The 19,612-nt window shown below is 42.2% G+C and overlaps 1 protein-coding gene across 1 annotated transcript; it reads left to right on the top strand.

The window, feature by feature from the left end:
* Positions 1-3,679: 3,679 nt before the first annotated feature.
* On the top strand, positions 3,680-19,336 carry pctp (phosphatidylcholine transfer protein; the record flags this gene model as incomplete). Its single annotated transcript, XM_080724292.1, has 6 exons — positions 3,680-3,817; positions 5,836-5,953; positions 11,320-11,399; positions 12,775-12,946; positions 16,203-16,270; positions 19,211-19,336. 6 exons carry the CDS (start codon positions 3,680-3,682, stop codon positions 19,283-19,285), a joined length of 651 nt encoding a protein of 216 aa, XP_080580418.1. The 3' UTR covers positions 19,286-19,336.
* Between the last annotated feature and the right edge of the window lie 276 nt (positions 19,337-19,612).

The raw sequence follows: 19,612 nt of genomic DNA, 5'->3' as shown, positions 1-19,612 counted from the left end.
TGCATTACTTTGCTTATTGTATAAGTCTCTCTGGATTAAGAGTGTCTGCTAAATGCCTAAATTGTAATTGTAAATTGTGTTAAAAAAATATTTGTTCTGGATTGCAGTTTCAATTGAAATTTCGATTGAAATGTAGACAAATGGGTCCATAACAGGGCTGTCATCATGGCTGTCACTGGCATAATTCAGAGAGTAGGCCCTAAAAGAGTAAATACAACATTTCAAAGCTTAAACAAACTCTTGTTTTAGTTTTCTGGGCTTATATGGAGACATTACGAATGGCCAACTTCATGTCTGATTTAGAACCTTCCCTTGCGGCAGACTTATTAAACAATAAAAGATTATAGGCACCGTTTATTTAAAATGTTGACAGTTTATGTCTATTTCTGTTTTCCAAAAAGGACACATATTAAAGTTCCAATAATAGCAAGCAGGCTACCCATCTTTTGTTGAGGTTCATGCCATGACTAATTGCCTAAATTGTGAATTTTACCTGCATGCCACTGTACTATATGAACTTATTTGAACTCTAATCTGACAAGATGAGAAACCCTGGTGTAATGCAATATCCTTTCCATTCTCATGACCTGAATAGTGATGGCAAAAAGCTTGAATAAAAGGGCCTGGGCCGTGTGATTTAGAGGCTACTATATCATGTAATCATGTAAGCTGATATCCTATTATGAGACACTGTCAACCAGGCATGGCCTCCTAGGCCTACACAATACAATCCTCTGTGTCTCTTCATCTAAACACCCAACCTAGGTTTGTTGTCTATGGTGTCCTATATAGTTTCAATGTGTTTGTTTTTTGATATTGTTTATACTGACTCTATAGAGGTTCTTGGTTTACCTGTGATCCTATGAGGCACTATACAACTGTCTCTCTGCATTTGATGGATGTGTCTACTTCGCTTATTGTACTGTAAGTCGCTCTGGATAAGGCAAATAGCTAAATTGTAGTCTACATTTTAATATAAAACTTAGAGGAACTCTGGGTTTGTGAAACACTGATGGTTTGCAGTGGTGAAAAGTATAACTACATTTACTCAAGTTAAGTATAAGTACAATTTTGACGTATTTCTTTTACTACTGGAGTATTTACAATTTTCAGTAAACCTACTTACTTCTACTCAGAGGCAAATATTGTACTTTTACTCCAGTACAGTTATTTGAAAACTTACTATTATTAGTTACTATGTATATTCTTATCATTACATTACCCACTTCAGTGTTTAGCCATACATTTCGGCCATTTGAAAATAGCTGATTTACAAGTTCACAGTGCTTGTAGATTATCAGACACGCTACATTTCTATACAAATCCATTGTAACAAACTACATTTTTAATTAAAACAATGTCCTATTTCGGGTGACTCATACTGCCCTCCTAGCAGGCCGTATTTTTTTCTTCTTTTTTCAATTACTGTTTTCATTTATTTTTTAATTGCGACCGTAGGTCGCATTTACTACCAAAACCTCCACCGGCTGTCTGTGAGTGAGTGAGTGAGTCAGTCACACGTCACACGTCACACTTTTGCCCTGCTCATATCTCCACAACCGTTGCCCCCATCCATGCCAAATTTTGCACACACACTCCTTGACTGCCAAACTACAACCTCCAAGGACCCCCGGAGCCCCAGGGACCCCCAGGTCCCTGGGGGACCCCCAGATGTAAAAAATGACCAAATGTGCTCACACGTCACACTTTTTCCCTATATCTCCTCACCCGTTGACCCGATCCATGCCAGATTTTACACACACACTCCTTGCCTGCCAAACTACAACCTCCAAGGACCCCCGGAGCCCCAGGGACCCCCAGATGTAAAAAATGACCAAATGTGCAAAAATGACCAAATGACCACCCCAACAGGGCTGCTCACGGGGAATTCCCGGGGACCACCCACTCCTGGTGCTCCAGAACGGATGCAAAAGTGGTGGCGCCCCCAGTGGAGGACCCCCTGCCACTGCAGCGCACATAAAATGCCGTAACTCGGCCTAGGAGCGTCCGGGAGAGCCGGGGCCGGTACCTATTCGTCCGCCAAGGCAACGCGGAGACCCCACGCCTCATTTCTCACATGGCCCTATTCTAGCGCCACCTTCAGGCCGATTTTTAAAACACATTTTTGGACACTGCTCCTACAGTTTTTGCCCTAAAATCACAAATATCACTACACAGCATGTCTACACTCATGTCATCAACATGGATCAGGAAGATTTTGGAAAAACACATTTTTGCCCTATTTGTGGAGATAAGCCACCTACGGTCGCTTATCTCCCGATTAGGGAGTCTTACTGGTAATCTTTCATGGGAAAATGAAAAATATAAAATACAATTAAAAAGTCAACATAGTCTAGACTACAGTATACTGCAGGTCCCACCACTGGTTTTACTTGCCAAACACGCACGTGCACACACATTATGATTTATGGTTATTTTTTTAACCATAAGGAACCATATATATGCCTGCTGCTTTGCAGTCAAAGCAGAGGCATGGTGATTTGTGGCTGTGTGGATAACATGAGGTGACAGTGGTAAGCCGGTATGGCCCCCAGGCACTCCACAGCAGGTCCATTGTTGAGCTGCTTACATGCATACTTTGTTTACACATGAAATATAGATGCTCATTATAGTAGGCTACTTCACACCTGACTCTGACATAATACACATACAGTGTATTTATAAAATATACATAAATAATAGGTTCATTAAAAAAATAATTATAGGCATAGGCAGAGAGAGAGAGAGAGAGAGAGAGAGAGAGAGAGAGAGAGAGAGAGAGAGAGAGAGAGAGAGAGAGAGAGGCCTATACAGTTCAGTATACAGCCAACATAGAGGCTATGCAGTAGGCCTAGTGTTTGCTTGTAGTTATCCAGTTATTAGTGTAGCCTGCCCTGCTAGAAAAAAATCAAACCTCGGTTCGAAGTGGAGCTGTGCATTTGAGCAGTTCCAGGTCTATGTTTTTGATTCTATGTGTTCAATAACTAAAGTAACTAAAATGACTCTTTTGAACGGTTCTTTGAAATGAACGGATCCCAGAGAACCGGCTCACTTCAAAGAGCCATAAATCCCATCCCAGAGAACCGGCTCACTTCAAAGAGCCATAAATCCCATACTGACTAAGACAATTTCTCACACTAGCCTGGACACACAAAGCCACTTAAAGGGAGCGTGCTAGCACAGCTCCAAAAACAGCACAAGACCAGCAGTAAGACCAGCACCAGCACAAACCAGCATGAACCAGCATAAACCAGCATAGTCAGCACAGACCAGCATGAAAATTGTGCTGGTCTGTGCTGGTTTTTCTAGCAGGGTATAAACTGTAGCTAACTAAATTAATCATGCATATGCCTACTATTACATTACTATCATGCTCCTATTCTGTTGACATGCTATGTGAATAAAATAAAATAAAATAAAATAAAATAAAATAAAATAAAATAAAATAAAATAAAATAAAATAAAATAAAAATAAACGTGGTTGGTCAGAGTGAAAGCTCTTGAGCAGTCAGGTTACGCAACAAGCAGTCACAGGAATGCCTCTGTGACGCACAGAGCACCATGCATGCAGAGCACAGCCAAGTCACATGACCACCTGCACTTGTGTGGTCACGTGACTCACACGGAGAGGAAGAGAGAGGGTGCGAGAGGGACGCACACACACATTCATCCATCCAACATGTCACTGTCACCGAGTGGCTTCACAGATGATGACTTCCACCATGCGTGTAAAGAGCTGGACGAGCCCCAGCTGGAGGGAGGCTGGGAGCTGTTCACTGAGACCATGGGCGTTCAGATCTATCGGCTTTTAGACAAGGTAAAACGTCAATGTGGTAGCGACCTGGCTAGCCATCGTCAAAGAAAAGGGAGAAACAGCGCCCTCTATGTTTTGATATTGTAGGAACACAGCCTCGGGACGTAGCCGATCTACAAGCTCACACAGGCTCTTAGCGCGTCGCTCCCGCGACACTTTGTGAGCTTGTAGATCGGCTATGTCGGGCAGCAAAGCCAGGGGAGTCGGCCCGGGACGAAATTAAACGAGTACGTAGCTAGGGTTTGACTGAACGGAACGAATCCCGGATTCCCGGTTACTGAATTATTAGGTGTTCAGGGAAATAAAGTAACCATTTGAACAGTGTCCACAGCTCTGTCTCCTTGATCACTGTCATTTATAATAACCCAAGGCTATTGGCAAATGGCAAATCATTTATTTATAATGCTCATCCATATGTTTTCTCTGATGGTGGCCTCCTATAGCGGTGAAAAACATGTGGAAATGTGTGACTGTTGAATGCAACTTTGTTAATTTGCTTTGCATTCAAAATACACATATGAAATTGTTGTCTGTCTGTCTGTCTGTCTGTCTGTCTGTCTGTCTGTCTCTCCCAGGGATATTTTGGTTCAGATTCTCGCAAATTCGCCAAATTTGGCACAGATGTTGTCCATAACATACTTAATCATTTTAAGATGGGTGCCAAGATGGGCACCCCATGGTACTGCCATAATTGAGCAATGCAATTGGTGTCCCATTAACTTTGAATTACAGGGAAAAAAAGCAAAAGAATAATCTGCTTTAACTGGTCAAACTAGGTGGTTTTCATGATTCTGAAATCCATTGCAAGCATCCGTTTTGCACAAAAAACATTCCTTGGGCTAAAAAACTGCCCTACAAGACTATGGTTTAGTGATGAAAAGTGATGAGTCAACACTTTTAACACTTTCGTGGTGTCCGTTTTAGCCGTTTTTTTTATGCATGTTTTTTTATGCAAAACGGATGTTTGCAATGGATTCAGAATCATGAAAAACCCCTAGTTTGAATAGCAAGTTATGCTACCCATATGCTACTTAAAGCAGATTCTTTTTTTGCTTTTTTTCCCCTGTAATGTAAAGTTAATGGGACACCAATTGCATTGCTCAATTATGGCAGTACCATGGGGTGCCCATCTTGGCACCCATCTTAAAATGATTAACCTGTATGTTATGGACAACATCTGTGCCAAATTTTGCGAATTTGAGAGAATCTGAACCAAACGGTCCTTTTATTGCCCTGGGGCCACTGACTATCTCTCTCTCTGCGTCTGCTCTGTCTGTCTCACTCTTTCTCTTTCACTCTCCATCCATCTCTCATCTCTCTCTTCCTCCCTCCTCCCTCCCTCCCTGTTGGGTCTGTAATTAACTCTTGACCTGCTCTACGTGTCTTGAACTAACTTGATGACTTGATTTCTTTTTAGTCATTATATTTTTAAATTTAAGCGTAATTCAAATTTGATTTATTATGAGCAAGTGCGAGTTCACCTTGATAGACACCATAGTTAGCTCAGAATTCAAAACCCAGCACAATCCTGATTCCTGAGAGGGGATTCCCGGTTCCGTAATCCGACCCGTAATACAGGCTATACTACAGGGGTTGACACTAACGGTTGCCCGTGGCAAGTAAATGGAACATTCTGGCAAGTGGAGTTTGCTTTCTGGTTGCCCGACGGGCAAGTGAGATTGAGTGGCCAGTGGGGAAGCAACTGTCTTTAGTTCCCTATAACACAAGATGTCTGTGGAATTTGAAATAAGTCATATTGTATAGCTAAATATTGAGGTGTGTCCATATGTCACAGACACAGAAAAGTGAAAAAGACAGCGTAATGAAACCTATCACGATTTACTTTTCGGGCAACCTTTGGGCTAGTAGAACTTGACCTGTACTTGTCCGACGGGCAAGTGCCCCTGAGAGCTTAGTGTCAGCCCCTGGCCTATAATAATGTTCCTGTGGTGTGGGATTAGCTGCATGCTGTGGGTGATTGTGGTAATAACGGGAGAGAACTGTGGTGTGCTTGTTTGCAGGAAACTGGCCTCTATGAGTACAAAGTGTTTGGTGTTCTGGCCAGCTGCACCCCAGACCTGTGTGCTGACGTCTACATGGACCTGGAGTATCGCAAAAAATGGGATTCATATGTCAAAGGTATACATAATATTAGGGATGGGACAGTTATACATTGTGTGGGGGGCTCACAAAACGTAAAAGTGACCCTAGACATGTTTGAAAGTGATTTATACCTTTAACATAACAACTGACGTAGTTGAAGTGCAGATTTATCTACTAACACAGGCTGTATCAGTATGACCAACTCGGTAGTGCTGTCGCCTCACAGCCAGAAGGCCCTGGGTTCGATTCCTGCTGGGGATGCTGTGGGCACTGGGGGGCGTGTTCTCTCCTCTGCGTCATCAGTGCCCATACCCTATAGGTAGGGTTGGCGAAAGGGCCTTTCTGTGTGGAGTTTGCATGTTGTCCCGAGGGTAGGTACCCTCACAAAAACATGCAGTAATCCTGGTCTCTATACTGCCTCCCCCTGACCAGCTGGAGGGGAAAGGAACTGGTTGGAATAACGTGTTCCTTCCACACGCTACGTCCAACCGGGGAAGCTCCCCCCTGTCAGGTGAAAAGAAGCAACTTGGACTACTCAAGGAAGCATGAGGTCTGTCCATTGCTCTCCCCAGGTTGGCAGAGGGAGTGTAGGGCCCAGGATTACATTAGACAATTGACGCAGGGTGAAAAAAGAAATGGGTTACAAAAATCCTGGGATAAAAATCTATATATAATGACAGAATGTCTAGACACACCTTCGTACCTTTGTAACATGGTTCTTATAATAGCGGATATAACCACTTGACTCTGGTCAACCAAGTATAGGGTTTTAAGTTTAGAAGACTTTAGAAGGCCTCAGGTCTAAATGGGAAGTCATAAGTCAAGTCTATAGAAGCAAAGCGCCAACTATTTCACCGCAGTGTAAAATAACCTTTTCATTTGTATTTTGTCTTCATCCTTAACGTGCTTCTCCATCGCATCAGTAACCACAAGGTAACCGTAGTGACAACATAGACACTCTCTGTATTAGTCATGTAGACTAGAGTAGTATTTCTCAAACCTTTACATTTCAAGGTCCCCTTAAAGGACAACTTTATTTTTTACAACAAGAGTTAATATTATTTTTAGATAGTCATTACAGAAAAGAAAAGATGAGAGTTAAAGTATTTTATTTTCATTTACTGCTTTCTATCGTCTTAGTGTGTTTTAATGATTTTGATTTGCATGCATGCCCCCAGGGTTGGGGGCTAAATATGTATTTTTAGACACAACAAGCCCATTCCCAAGATGCACCGCAAACTTTCATGGGCAGATGTGACTTATGGGGGCTGGTCTAAATAGTAACAAAGAAATTGCCGCCTTATTGGGTCTAAAAAGACATATTTAGCCACTTGTATGCATGCCCCCAGACCCACTGAAATCAAAATACTAAATCGCTAAAACAATAGAAAGCAATAAATGAAAACATTTTAACACTCATCTTTTCTTTTCTCTAATTACAATTTAATATGAACCCTTGTTGTAAAAAAACAAAGTTGTCCTTTAACTCTGTCAGAGTTACAGACTTGTTGTAAGGCTCAATTTAGACCCCCATAAAGGAACCTACAGAAGTCCCTAGAATCCACTTTGAGAACCACTGGAGTAGGATGTCTTTGGGTTTAGATCAGTGCTGGAAGTACTTTACTTGAGTACACGTTTGAGGTGCTTCTACTTATACTTTATTATTTCCATTGTTTCTTGTTACTATACTTCTACTCCACTACATCTCAGAGGCAAATATAATCTAATACATAATAATAATTGAATTGTGCCCACTATTATTAATTAATTGTTGTTTTTCCAAGTAAGCGTGCACATAAATTTACTATTTACTCCATTACGATGACATGACCGCTTTAGCTACTAGTTACTTTCCAGATTTAGATGATTGAAACAAAACATACATTGAGCAATACACAATATATTATTATAGGTTAATAATTAAATTCAGCCCCACATTTACCGGCTGCATTAAAGTGATGAACACATTAATGCATTACTAATAACAATCTAATAATACAGTATGATCGTGAAATGGACCATTCTGCATTCTGAGTACTTTTATGTTTCGCACTGTTATATGCAGTATGTTGATGCCTGTACTAAGAAAAAAGAAGGAGAAAAAAAGTACTTCCACTACTAGTTAACTCATTCTGAGCCCAGGACATTAACGGATTAGGGGGTCCAGAGTGCCCCCTCCCGGCCCCATTAACGGCCGCTGTCTTATTTTGAAGGCCAGAAGTCTAGACCGGAAGTACTTCCGGTCTGACGTCATCGGATCGTGCGCCGGAACCGATGCGTGTCCACGTGGAGTTGTGTAATGGCCGACCGGGAGCTTTTATAACTGTGTAAAATAAGCGAGCATCTGCCTCCATCCTAGCTTCTAAAGTGTAGTTTTGAGATAATGGACATTAAAGATGAGATCGGCCGTCCACCTCAATGTTATGGGATGACTATTGTGTGCTCGTGGAGCCGTGATGATGACAAATCAGCGCGGATTTCGTCTCCGGAGCGTCGGCCATTGTACTAGGTATTTTTACTCGCCGTTACAGTAATATATTACTTTTCCCGCGACATCGCGTGGATGGCACTATAGATACTCTATTACTTTTCCCGCGACATCGCGGGGTTGGCTTTTAATGAGTTAAAAGTGTTCATTTTAGTCCTAGTACTCAGGAGTAGTTCATAAGAATAAGAATAATGTAGCTTTGCACTACTCTTACTGTATTTTCTGGTGGTTGCTTGTAGAGTTTTACTCCTTTCTCCCCCATGCTAAATCCCCAGTCTTAGCTTAGCTCTGAGAGTGACCATTACGGAGTCTGAGCTAAACTAACAGGATTTTGCCGTGTGCTGTATGGTTGCATTAGCTCAGGAGGTAGAGTGGTTGGCCTTGGAATCAGGAAAGCCTGAGGTTCAGACGGTGCCTGGTTCGATGCTTGAATGCCAAGTTAAGGCCCATTCCCACTGGGCCAGATAAACAGATACAAATATCTTTCTCCATTCAAGTGGATGGTAAGATACAGATAATAAAAAAAGAAAGATATATATTTTTTATCTGTTTATCTGGCCCAGTGGGAATGGCCCTTTATGCTTCGCGCAGCGCTGCAAAAGCCACAAAGCATGAATTGGCTTTGACACTTTGTGCCAAACCCAATACCCTGGCCCTACCCTTCCGTTTTGCAGGAAGGGTTACCCTTTTGCACATCGAGGCTAGCCTCCCTTCTATCCTTCCTTTTAAAAGGGACATGGTGCAGACTTCAGAGGTGGGGGAGAAGACTTCACTATCCAAAATGGGCGTCGGACCCATGAGCACGGCATCGGCCGAGGTCTACTTTTTAAAGTCGTCCCAAGTCTGTCTGCTGTCCTTTTGTAGAACCATGCGGGACGCTGATGTGTTGTAGATGACTAACAGCCCCACACACATGCCTCTGTGACTCGTGAGCCGGGGGAAGATCGTTTTTGTTTCCTAAGTGGAAACACATCCTTGGCTCCAGCTCTTGGATGTCTGAAATCACTTGAAAGAGGCTTGTGTTGAAACTGAGAGTACATCAGTTTCATTTGACAGAGATCATCTGAAACCTGTTAACAGTTACACTGGGCCCCCTCCCTAGAGACCACCAGTGTGTTTTTTTCTTTCTGTTTTTTTGTCTCTGATTTGGAGCGTGGAGTGCAAAGAGAGTTGAGCGCCCTGTTAGCCAGTGTTGATTTCATGGACTAAAACTATGACGAGAAATGTTCGTTGTCTACTAGGGCTGTCACGATTGTGACATTTTACATGACGACTAATTGTCACTCAAATAATTGCGATTAAATAATTGTGTTTTTGTCGTTGACAATTACATTTCTGTTTGGCTTTTAGGCTTTGAATTTTCACATGGTAGATATGACACATAACCTAAATATACAAAGAAATTACTGACACATTTGTCAACTTTATACTTAAAACAGAACATTGATTGTGGAATTAGCCGATCTGCAAGCATCGCAACGCGTTGTGAGCTTGTAGATCTGCTATTTACACTATTTTTTTACTTTACAAAAAAGTATATGAAAATCTTTCAACATGGAAACAATTATGACGATTATGAAAAATAATTGCGATTATACGATTATGTAATAATTGTGACTGCCCTATCGTCTACCTTCTTTCACTGATGAAAACCTAAGATCAAAAGAAGATATTGTCATTTTTTTCAACAAATACAAAATAGACTGAAATGTCAGGGAGGGACTGGTGGAGAAGAGATGCAGTAGAACTAAAAGACAAGTCATTTTATGTTTGGTTTTGCTCGGGTGTTGCACTCTGAAAATAGCAGATCTACAAGCTCACAACGTGTCGCAGCCGTGACTCGTTGTGAGCTTGCAGATCGTCTATTTTCAGAATCAGCCTGCAACCAAGTGTAAAATCTGCCATCATGACGCCATCAAAGCACCGCCAAAATACATTTCTGTCTAATAAAATCGTATGATATTTAGGCGACTAAAACTAAAACTTTCCACATGACTAAATCTACATTTCCTGTTAAGTTTTATTAAATGGGTTATGCAAATATAATGTACAATCTTTGGAATAAAGCACTATAATGCACCATAATCATTAAATAAGATCTTATATGTTCTTAACACCTTCTAAGCCAAGGGGAGCCCCTTAATGTTAAAACCGTACTATATCGCACATCCCCCCAGGGACTCTCAGCCACGTCGCACATTCCCGGACTTTGTCTTTAAAACCGGAATAAAAGCTTTTGATCCGAAAATCGGCGATCGTCTAACCTTCCCTAGTCACCACTCGTGCACTGATGGCTCATGCAGACCGTGCATGAAGCAGAGGTGACGTCAGTGCCTCTCCTTCTCCAAGGCACCTTCCACCCATCCGTTTACTGTCTACACACTCGAGCTCCTCCTGCAGCCATGCTTGGGGCTATGCTAGCGAAACTTTTCAGGTCTGTTCTTCAGTCACACATGGACTATTTGCGGGGACATTTACGTGAAAGGATCGCGCACGCGAAACGCACGGGGACATCGACGATCGGCCAAAACCCCCATTCTATCCCAACGGAGATCGAGAAAATCATGGTGAGTTACTGGCCTGGGGGGAAAAAAAAAAGAAAAAACAGCGGCGCTGTTCAAGATGGAGGGGCTGCGGGGTCATGTTTATAAACATAATATTATGTCTCAGATCACAATACAATAATAGAAATTTCACGGCTAATCTACCAACCCCCATTCTATTTCGGACTGCAACGTGTTAACTATGTTCAGAAATTGTGTGTTTGTTTTTGTTCAACAAAGTACATGGGGCTTAAACTGGGTTCTCTGCATCTGTTTTCTGTTTTGTAGCCTCTAATCGTGCTGTGATTAAAGTCCACCGTACATCTGATGTTACAATTGCATTGTTTTCAACCATATGTTTGTGTGCGCAGAGCTGTATGAGAAGGACTTTGATGGGCACCCAGCAATCTACTGGGAAGTGAAATACCCGTTCCCTCTGTCCAACAGAGATGTATCCTTCTGGTGCTAATCATTTGCATGCATGCACATCGGCACCACATCAAATACAATGTTACATGGAGGAGATCCTGTTGTGCATTGGTTCTCAAAGTGGGGTCCGGGGACCCCCAGGGGTCCTTGAGGGAAGTTCCAGGGGGTCCACAGCTAAATGATAGTTAGGAACCAAATGGACCCTTATGGGTACTCAAAGAGTGTACAAATGGACCATAAAGGGTCCATTTGGTTCCATTTGTACACTCAGAGTTAAATCAACATTGATTTTACAATATAAATTGGGATCTCAGAGATAGAAATACCATTAAATGGGGGGTCTGTAGCCCAATGCATCAAACTGAGGGTCCTTGAAATTAAAATGGTTGAGAATCACTGCTAGAGATGTACAAATCTCTTATCTCTTATGTGGGGATCCCTGGCATATCTTTTCAACTGGGGGTTCGCTGGCTAATAAGTGTAAATTCCGGGGTCCTTGACATGAAAAAGCTACCATTGCTGTTGAACACAACATCATAATTACTTTTTCTTTGACTTTTTTTTTTTAAACGGCTACAGTGAATTGTAGTGACAAAGTGAGTGCATGGTTTAATAGACTTGCAATGAGCCAAGACTTAGCTTGCTCCCACAGGCTGAATCAATATAGGGGTGAGATTGTCTCCTCAAGAGGTAACTGATCCCTTTACACAGAGGGGAGGGCGCGGACCACATTTCCATCTCCCCGTCTCCCTTAACTCAGTGATTCTCAAACATCTTCAAACTACTTCTAGGTTGTGCCAGGGACCCTACATGAGGAAAGAGGTTTGCTGTTCCATTAGATTTGGTCAAGAATTCTATGGGAAAGTGACAGTGGAGAGAGTGAAAGCTTTGAGATGGATAGTTATTCTTATGTCCAGTATTCCAGGGGTCTTCAACATTTTCAGGCCAAGGACCCCTTAGCTGAGAGAGAGAGAAAGCGGGGACTCCCAATACATATTGTATAAAATTGTCTCAACCAAATTAGATGTTTGCTCGGGCCGGGACCCAAACTAGTGTAAACAACAGATCTACAAGCTCACAATGTGTTGCTTCGTGCTCCGTTGTGAGCTTGTAGATTGGCTATTTTAACTACTTTCTTTTTTTCTAATTTAATGGTATTTCTTCGATTTTTGTACATATTTATTAATGAAATTACTTTAAAAAAAAACATTGCATTTATATTCATGAAAATCTTACCTTTTTGGGGAATGCTTTTTGAAAATAATTTTAAATAATAAATAAAACTAAATGTAGGAAACAAAAAGATTAAGGGACCTATAACAATGTCTCCGCGACCCACAAGCGGGTCCCGACCCAGTGCTTGGGGAACCAGTGGCCCTTAACGTGTCCAACCTCAGTATGTGTACATGAGGGAGCGGCGAGACCTGGACGTGGGCGACAGGAAGATCCGGGTGGTGCTGGCGCGGAGCTCCTCGAGCACGGCCTGCCAGGAGAAGAGCGGTGTCATACGGGTGAAGGACTACAAGCAGAGTCTGGCTATGGAGAGCGACGGAGACGCTGGCACTAGAGGTAAACTCCACCAGGCACCAGGGCATTCACCAAATATTCGAATATCAAAGTCACTATTCGACGTTGTTCACCAAAGTCGAATATTCGCTTATTTTTTTATTTTTTTTATTGTTTTCTCTTTAAAAAAATCTATAGTTTATAAAGCTTGGCGAGATAGGAAGTCATAAGAATGAGTTGTCAATAGCTGATCTACATGCTCACAACGCCTCGCAATGCGAGGCGTTGTGAGCATGTAGATCGGCTATTTTCACAATGTTCGCCTCTTGCTTACTTAATATTTGACAGTTTGGCCAGTCCTGTTGAATATTCGTCTATTCGAATACTTTGAGGTTGAATAATTCTAATACTAAAAATCACTATTCGTGAATGCCCTACCAGGCACGTGCACGCATAGACATGAAAGGGGTCTTCAGCCCCTGCCCTTTTACCCGTGCCCTCTCCAGACCATGAATGCAGTTTTCACACTGTGGTGAAAGAAATGCAAATGCCGTCTTTCCATGCCATACCTGAATTGCCTTGTCCAAACTCTCCTGAACTTGAATGCAGCATCTAATGTTGAAAGAATTGCCCTCTCTGTGTAGAAATACAAGCTGTACGTATTTACAGTATTGATTTGATTATGCTTAATTTCATGTGGTATCAAGTATCGAAAATAGCCGACCTCCAAGCTCACAACGCGTCGTGACACGTTGTGAGCTTGGAGGTCTGCTATTTTCAATATTTTCACCAAGAGGCCCTTTTAGAAATGTCAGCCCCTGCCTCTCTAACATTCTCTGCTCGTCCCTGAACTCCACTTACATGGAGACAGCGGCACTAGAGCTAAACTCCAGTGGTGTAAATTAACCCGGTACTTTTACTAAGTGCTGCGCTTAAGTACGATTTTGAGGAATTTGTACTTTACTTGGGCCTTTCCAATTTCCAATACTTTTACTTCTACTCCACTACATCTCGGAGGCAAATATTGTACTTTTACTCCACAGCAATTATTTGACAACTTTAGTTACTTACTAGTTACTTGGTAAATTTTGATTGTTATCACAAAACATGCATTAACAGCGGGAGCATACACGTGCAACGCACCGGAAATTACTGATCAACAAGCTTACAGCGCTGCCATGTTTGGTGTGTGACGCAGCATACAGCCATGGGGCTGCTAAAGTCAAGCCCCTTCAGTAATAATGTATTTTAGTTTATTAATTTAAGATTAAACAACATTTCAACTGGTCAAACTAGCAACAGAATACATGTTTGGAAACATCTTCCATAAAACCCAAATGGTCTGAGATATTTCAGCAAACGCCAAACATTAAATCCTCAATCTGCGATATCTTCAACTGGTTGGCATGTGTAGAACAACAGGAACAAAATGCCAAAACATGATTTTACATATTGTCCTATTTGTTTAGGAAACAAACGCTTGTACTGGAGCTCCTAGCAGATCTACTAAGATCACAAGTTAAAGAGGTGGTGCCATGATCCCCCCCCCCTCCCCCCCCTATAAAACATGATTATCAGGTATTATGATTATACTAGGAGGACGATTTTTTCCAAAAACGTATACAGAAAGAGTTAAAATTGGGTTTTTATGTGGCCACACCCCCAGTTAATTAAGTATGCATGGATGTCATCGTGGGTGCTGACCCAGCTGAAGTTAGCCACACCCCACAGTGTTGGGTGAATGGTAATTAGGGGAGGAGTTGATTCTGTGATGTAAAAGTATCTGTGTTTTTTAACTGACACTTTTGACCACAAGGTGGCAGCCTCCAAGAGAAAACAAACAAATACCAAGAGAACACATAATTGCTCATAAAAACCACACCAGGGGGTCCAATGATGTACTTTCAACCTCCTAGACGCATGAAAAACAGAAAAAGTACAAAACTATGGCACCACCTCTTTAACGCTTCGCACTGCAAGGCGTGAGCTGGTAGATCGACTATTTTCCAAGAGTTGGTGTAGAGGGGGAAAAAGAGCAGACCAAGCACAGAGCCAACGGTCTAGTTGACTAAATATTGAGGGTTTAAAAGGTCTGAAAATACACATGCGCAAGAATCCAACATAGAAAAGATAATGTGTCCCAAACAACAACGTCTAAGAAGCTATATGAAAATCTATGTAAAAGTTTAATCTGCAACATAACTTTATACAATATATAGTGGGGATCCTTGCTTCATCTCTCTCTCGGCTAGGGGGGTCCTTGACCCGAAAAATGTTTGAAGACCTCTGGCCTAACGAAACATTTCAGTCGTGATTTATTCCTCTCTTTTCTTTACTTCCCCTCCTTGCTTTTGCTACCAGGTACTTTGTTTTCCACGGCAGTTATTCCATCGATGGTGCTGGTTGCCATAGTGTTGTACCCTCTGTGTACAACACTAAATCACAAAGGCAACTTGTCTGGAAGCAAGCTCTATTTCACCCGCTGCATTCCAACAAGAACAGATTATGAAATGGGAAGTGCATTTATCATTGTACTGTACAACAATTGTAGTTTAAAAGTTGTAATGGTATGCAGGAGGTTCCATGCACTTATAGCTGCATTTGGTGATAAACGAAATAAATTTGGTGATAAACCTAAACAAAATGTATTCACACAGGGAACTTGGAATCCACTTGTCCAATGTGGATCTGGGACTTAATGTGACCAGCCTGGAATGTTGGTTGCGACCGCCAGGTCGCAGTTACTATCAAACACATTTTTGGACACTGCTGCTACAGATTTTGCCCTAAAATCACGCAAATTGGTACACAATATGTCTACACTCATGTCATCAACATGGATCTCGCCCATATAGCACCACCATCAGGCCGACACTTTTTTGGACTTCTACACATTTTGCTCTCAAATCACGCTGCAACCTGACGGTCGCTTATCTCCAGATTAGGGAGTCTGACTGGTCATCTATATTAAACCTATGATGTAGTGTGATGATGTGTTGGACCTGTTATATATTGCTGATTCAGTAAGGAGAATCAGAATCACAGACTTGATTGTCACACCGTAAAAAATACTTCTCAGTAGAGTAAAAGAAGGGTGGCATTCATTTCCCAGGGCTCCTCAGACTTGGAGTTAAAAAAAGAGCAAAAAGAAAAGAAGAACATGAATACATATAATAATAATAAAAATATACATGAGCTCCTGGCATGGCAGCCTTGCCTCTCTGTGCCATGTGCCATGGAGCATCGGCAATTGTGTGATTATTGTGATTTAATGATGTATGACGTACATTATGTAAATGAACTTGTGCTTTTATTTCAGTTTTCCTGAACTACTTTGATAACCCCGGGGGCATGATTCCTACCTGGCTTGTGAACTGGGCAGCTAAGGTGTGTATACCAAACATTATTGGCTCAGGGCAGTGGCACCCATACAAATAACCTTTTCATCCACTGCACCCCTGAATTACAGTGTAACTTTACTGTACCTTACATTTATCTTAAATTTGTACATTTTCCCTCCTGAGATAAAGTATGTCACAAGGACAAATTTAGACTTTCCATTAGGACAGATTGAAAATAACTTTTACACTTAGCGTTAAACCACTTAAAAACCTGCTTCCCTATTCTGGGGGGAACATTCACCATTCGCCATTTTCACCCTTGAGACCGTTGTCGATTAAGCATGGCTTAAACCATGCTCTGTGTGCAAGGTACTGAAGACTACTGAATGATCTTGTAGTCCGGTGGTTCTCAACCTTCTCAGGCAGCGGCCCCCAAAAGAATCATATCTTAACTGGGGACCCCCCATCCTGACGAGCACTAAGAGTTGAGGCATTACATTTTGTATTAACACGGTTCTATAGTGAAAATAGCAGATCTACATGCTCACAACGCCTCGCATCGCGAGGCGTTGTGAGCCTGTAGATCGGCTATTTTCACAATGCCTCTAATATTTGACAATTTGACCAATGTTTAATTTGTCATTTTAGAGGTATTAAAAAGTCCTTAAATTGTCACTTTAGAAATGTGCAGATACCCTCTATACACTTAAACGTTGTTACGTTGGTTTGTTTACTGTTGAGTGAGAAAACAACGTTGCACATTAACACATCGGATGCCCACGTGGTGTCTACAAGTCAATTTCTTTGATGTCGCTGGAGGCCCACGACGCGTTTGACGCGTTGTACAGTAAACTATACTGTACTGTAGCTACTGCACTTGGCTACCGCGGTGATGAAACAAACTCCATTTCCCAACATGCAGCGCACAATTACGTCACCCGGACGTGCTGTGTGTCTCGTTGACTTCCTGTTTAGCGGCTGCACAAAAATGCTGTTTTCTCCGGATTCTCTTCCTTTTTGAGCGGTGGTCACAACGCTCCTATACGTGGCCGTGTGTGTGGGTCTGTCTGTCTGTCTGTCTGTTTGTCTGTCTGTCTCCGGGTATGTAGCCTGCAGTAACCTTTTCTGACCACACAGGGGCGCTGTTGTTCAGGATAGGCCAGGCATAGGCCAGGCACACTCACACACAAACACACACAGGGGGCACACACACACACACACACACACACACACACACACACAGGGGGCACACACACACACACACACACACACACACACACACAGGGGGCACACACACACACACACACACACACACACACACACACACACACACACACACACACACACACACACACACACACACACACACACACACACACACACACACACACACACCACCGCTCAGTTCACACGAGTGTGATTTTTTCATTTTTTTCTCAAAACGGCAGCCTCTTCTACATGCCGTAACACAAACACTGTGGCTTAGAAATGATAAAAAACGGTCCTGACTGAAAGAAAAGATTTTCGCAAAATAAACAGGACATACTCGGATTACATTTACTCGGATTACTTTTCTCGCCAGTACTCTCGCCGGTAGGTAAAATGACGCGTTGCCATGGGCACCAGCAAATTAAGATGTCAAAACCACGTGGGCGTCCGATGTGTTAAGTTAATGCTCTGGTGACCCCCCTGGGGGTCCCGACCCATAGGTTGAGAACCACGAGGTAGTCTACAGCGCTCTGTCCTTATTGCTAGCAGATGTGTGCAGATGTGTATCTTAATGATGTCAACGGCTCCTCTCCCCCGTTCCCCTGCTGGGTGTGTCTGCTGTCGTCATGTTCAGGGCTGTCACCAACCCGACAACCCTTTAGTTGATGATGGATTGTCACACAAGTAATTGGGCTCATTATTTTAATTGTGGGTTTGACATTGAACATTGGAGCATATCAATTAAAATCCTGTGTCTGTTTGGCTTTTATTTATTGTTGTTTTTCTTTTACAGAAATTGCAAAAATAATTGACCGGAACCAACTACCAATAATCCAAATACATAACATATTATAGCCAAAATATAATATATTTCTAGACATATTTAATAATTGATTAAAAACTTTAAAAAGAAAATGTATAGTGGAAATAGCTGATCTGCAAGTTCACGATGCATCACATTGCGTTGTGAGCTTGTAGTTAACACAATTGGTGCCTCTTAATCTGAAGGTTGCTTGGTGCCTCGGTGCCACGCCGTTTCCTCCATAGGCCGCCGCTATTATTTTGAAGGGCTGGAAGGGGGTTGTTTTTGTTTTTTTGGATTATCACTTGACGGCAACGATTACGTCATCTAGTCACATGACAGTGTGGGTCCAGAAGGGAAACATGGCTGCGCGCATCCCGTGTCTAGAGTGTGCAGAGTGGAGCCCCCTTTTTGTATACAAATGTCTTTTATGAGTTATTGAAGTTTCTTTATGGGCCTCTCAATGGATTTACTATGGAGGAGCTTCACTTCGCGTGCACGCCCGACGTGCGTTGTAAACAAATCGCGGACATTGCCGATGCGGGCGGGACGTACAGTAAGTGATAATATCTTTACTGTATATACAGTAAGATTCACAGTCCTCACCGTCAACGGCGCCATGGTATTAACCCTTTCAATGACGGTGAGGACTGTCAACGGCAGCAGAACAGTTAACAGATTGGAAAAAAGTCGGACTATTATGCACAAACGATTGCCATCATCTCAAATGATTTGATCAGACGATTATGTACAGTAATAATTACGCCAGGCCTGCATATCGTTGCAATATCGGGCAAAAATGGCCGATCCACAAGCTCAAAACACACGTTTTGAGCTCGCAGATCGGCTATTTCTTTGCCATTTTTCTTATTTGAATCCTGAATAGTTGAAGTTTTGGGGGTTTCTACCGGACAGCGACTAAATAGCACACCACCCATGATGCTCAGTGACGGGAGACGTTGTGTTTTCCAACAGACGGGCGTGCCGGGTTTCCTGACGGACATGCAGAAGGCCTGCAACAACTACGCCAAACACCTCCAGAAGAAATGAATGTAAGATCACTGGTTCCCAAACACCGGGTCAGGACCCATTTGTGTGTCGCGGACACATTTAATTAACACTTTTTTCTTTCCCTCATTTTGTTTTTAATTATTATTTCTAAACATTTTCAAAGACGTTCCCAAAAAAGCAATTTGTTTCATGATTACCAAACGATGGTAATCATGAAATCAAATCAACACTGTATGATGTCATTTCACGGTTAAATAAAAGAAAAACCGAAGAAAAATCCATAAAATAGAAAACAAATGTTTAAGAAGTTGTGAAAATAGCCGATTCGCGATGCGTTGTGAGCTTGTAGATCTGCTATTTTCACTA

This window comes from Nannobrachium achirus, assembly GCF_963921795.1.
Source record: "Nannobrachium achirus genome assembly, chromosome: 4".
NCBI classification, from domain to species: domain Eukaryota; kingdom Metazoa; phylum Chordata; class Actinopteri; order Myctophiformes; family Myctophidae; genus Nannobrachium; species Nannobrachium achirus.
The sequence above is the reverse complement of the archived record's forward strand: the minus strand, read 5'-3'. Positions and strand labels throughout refer to the sequence as shown.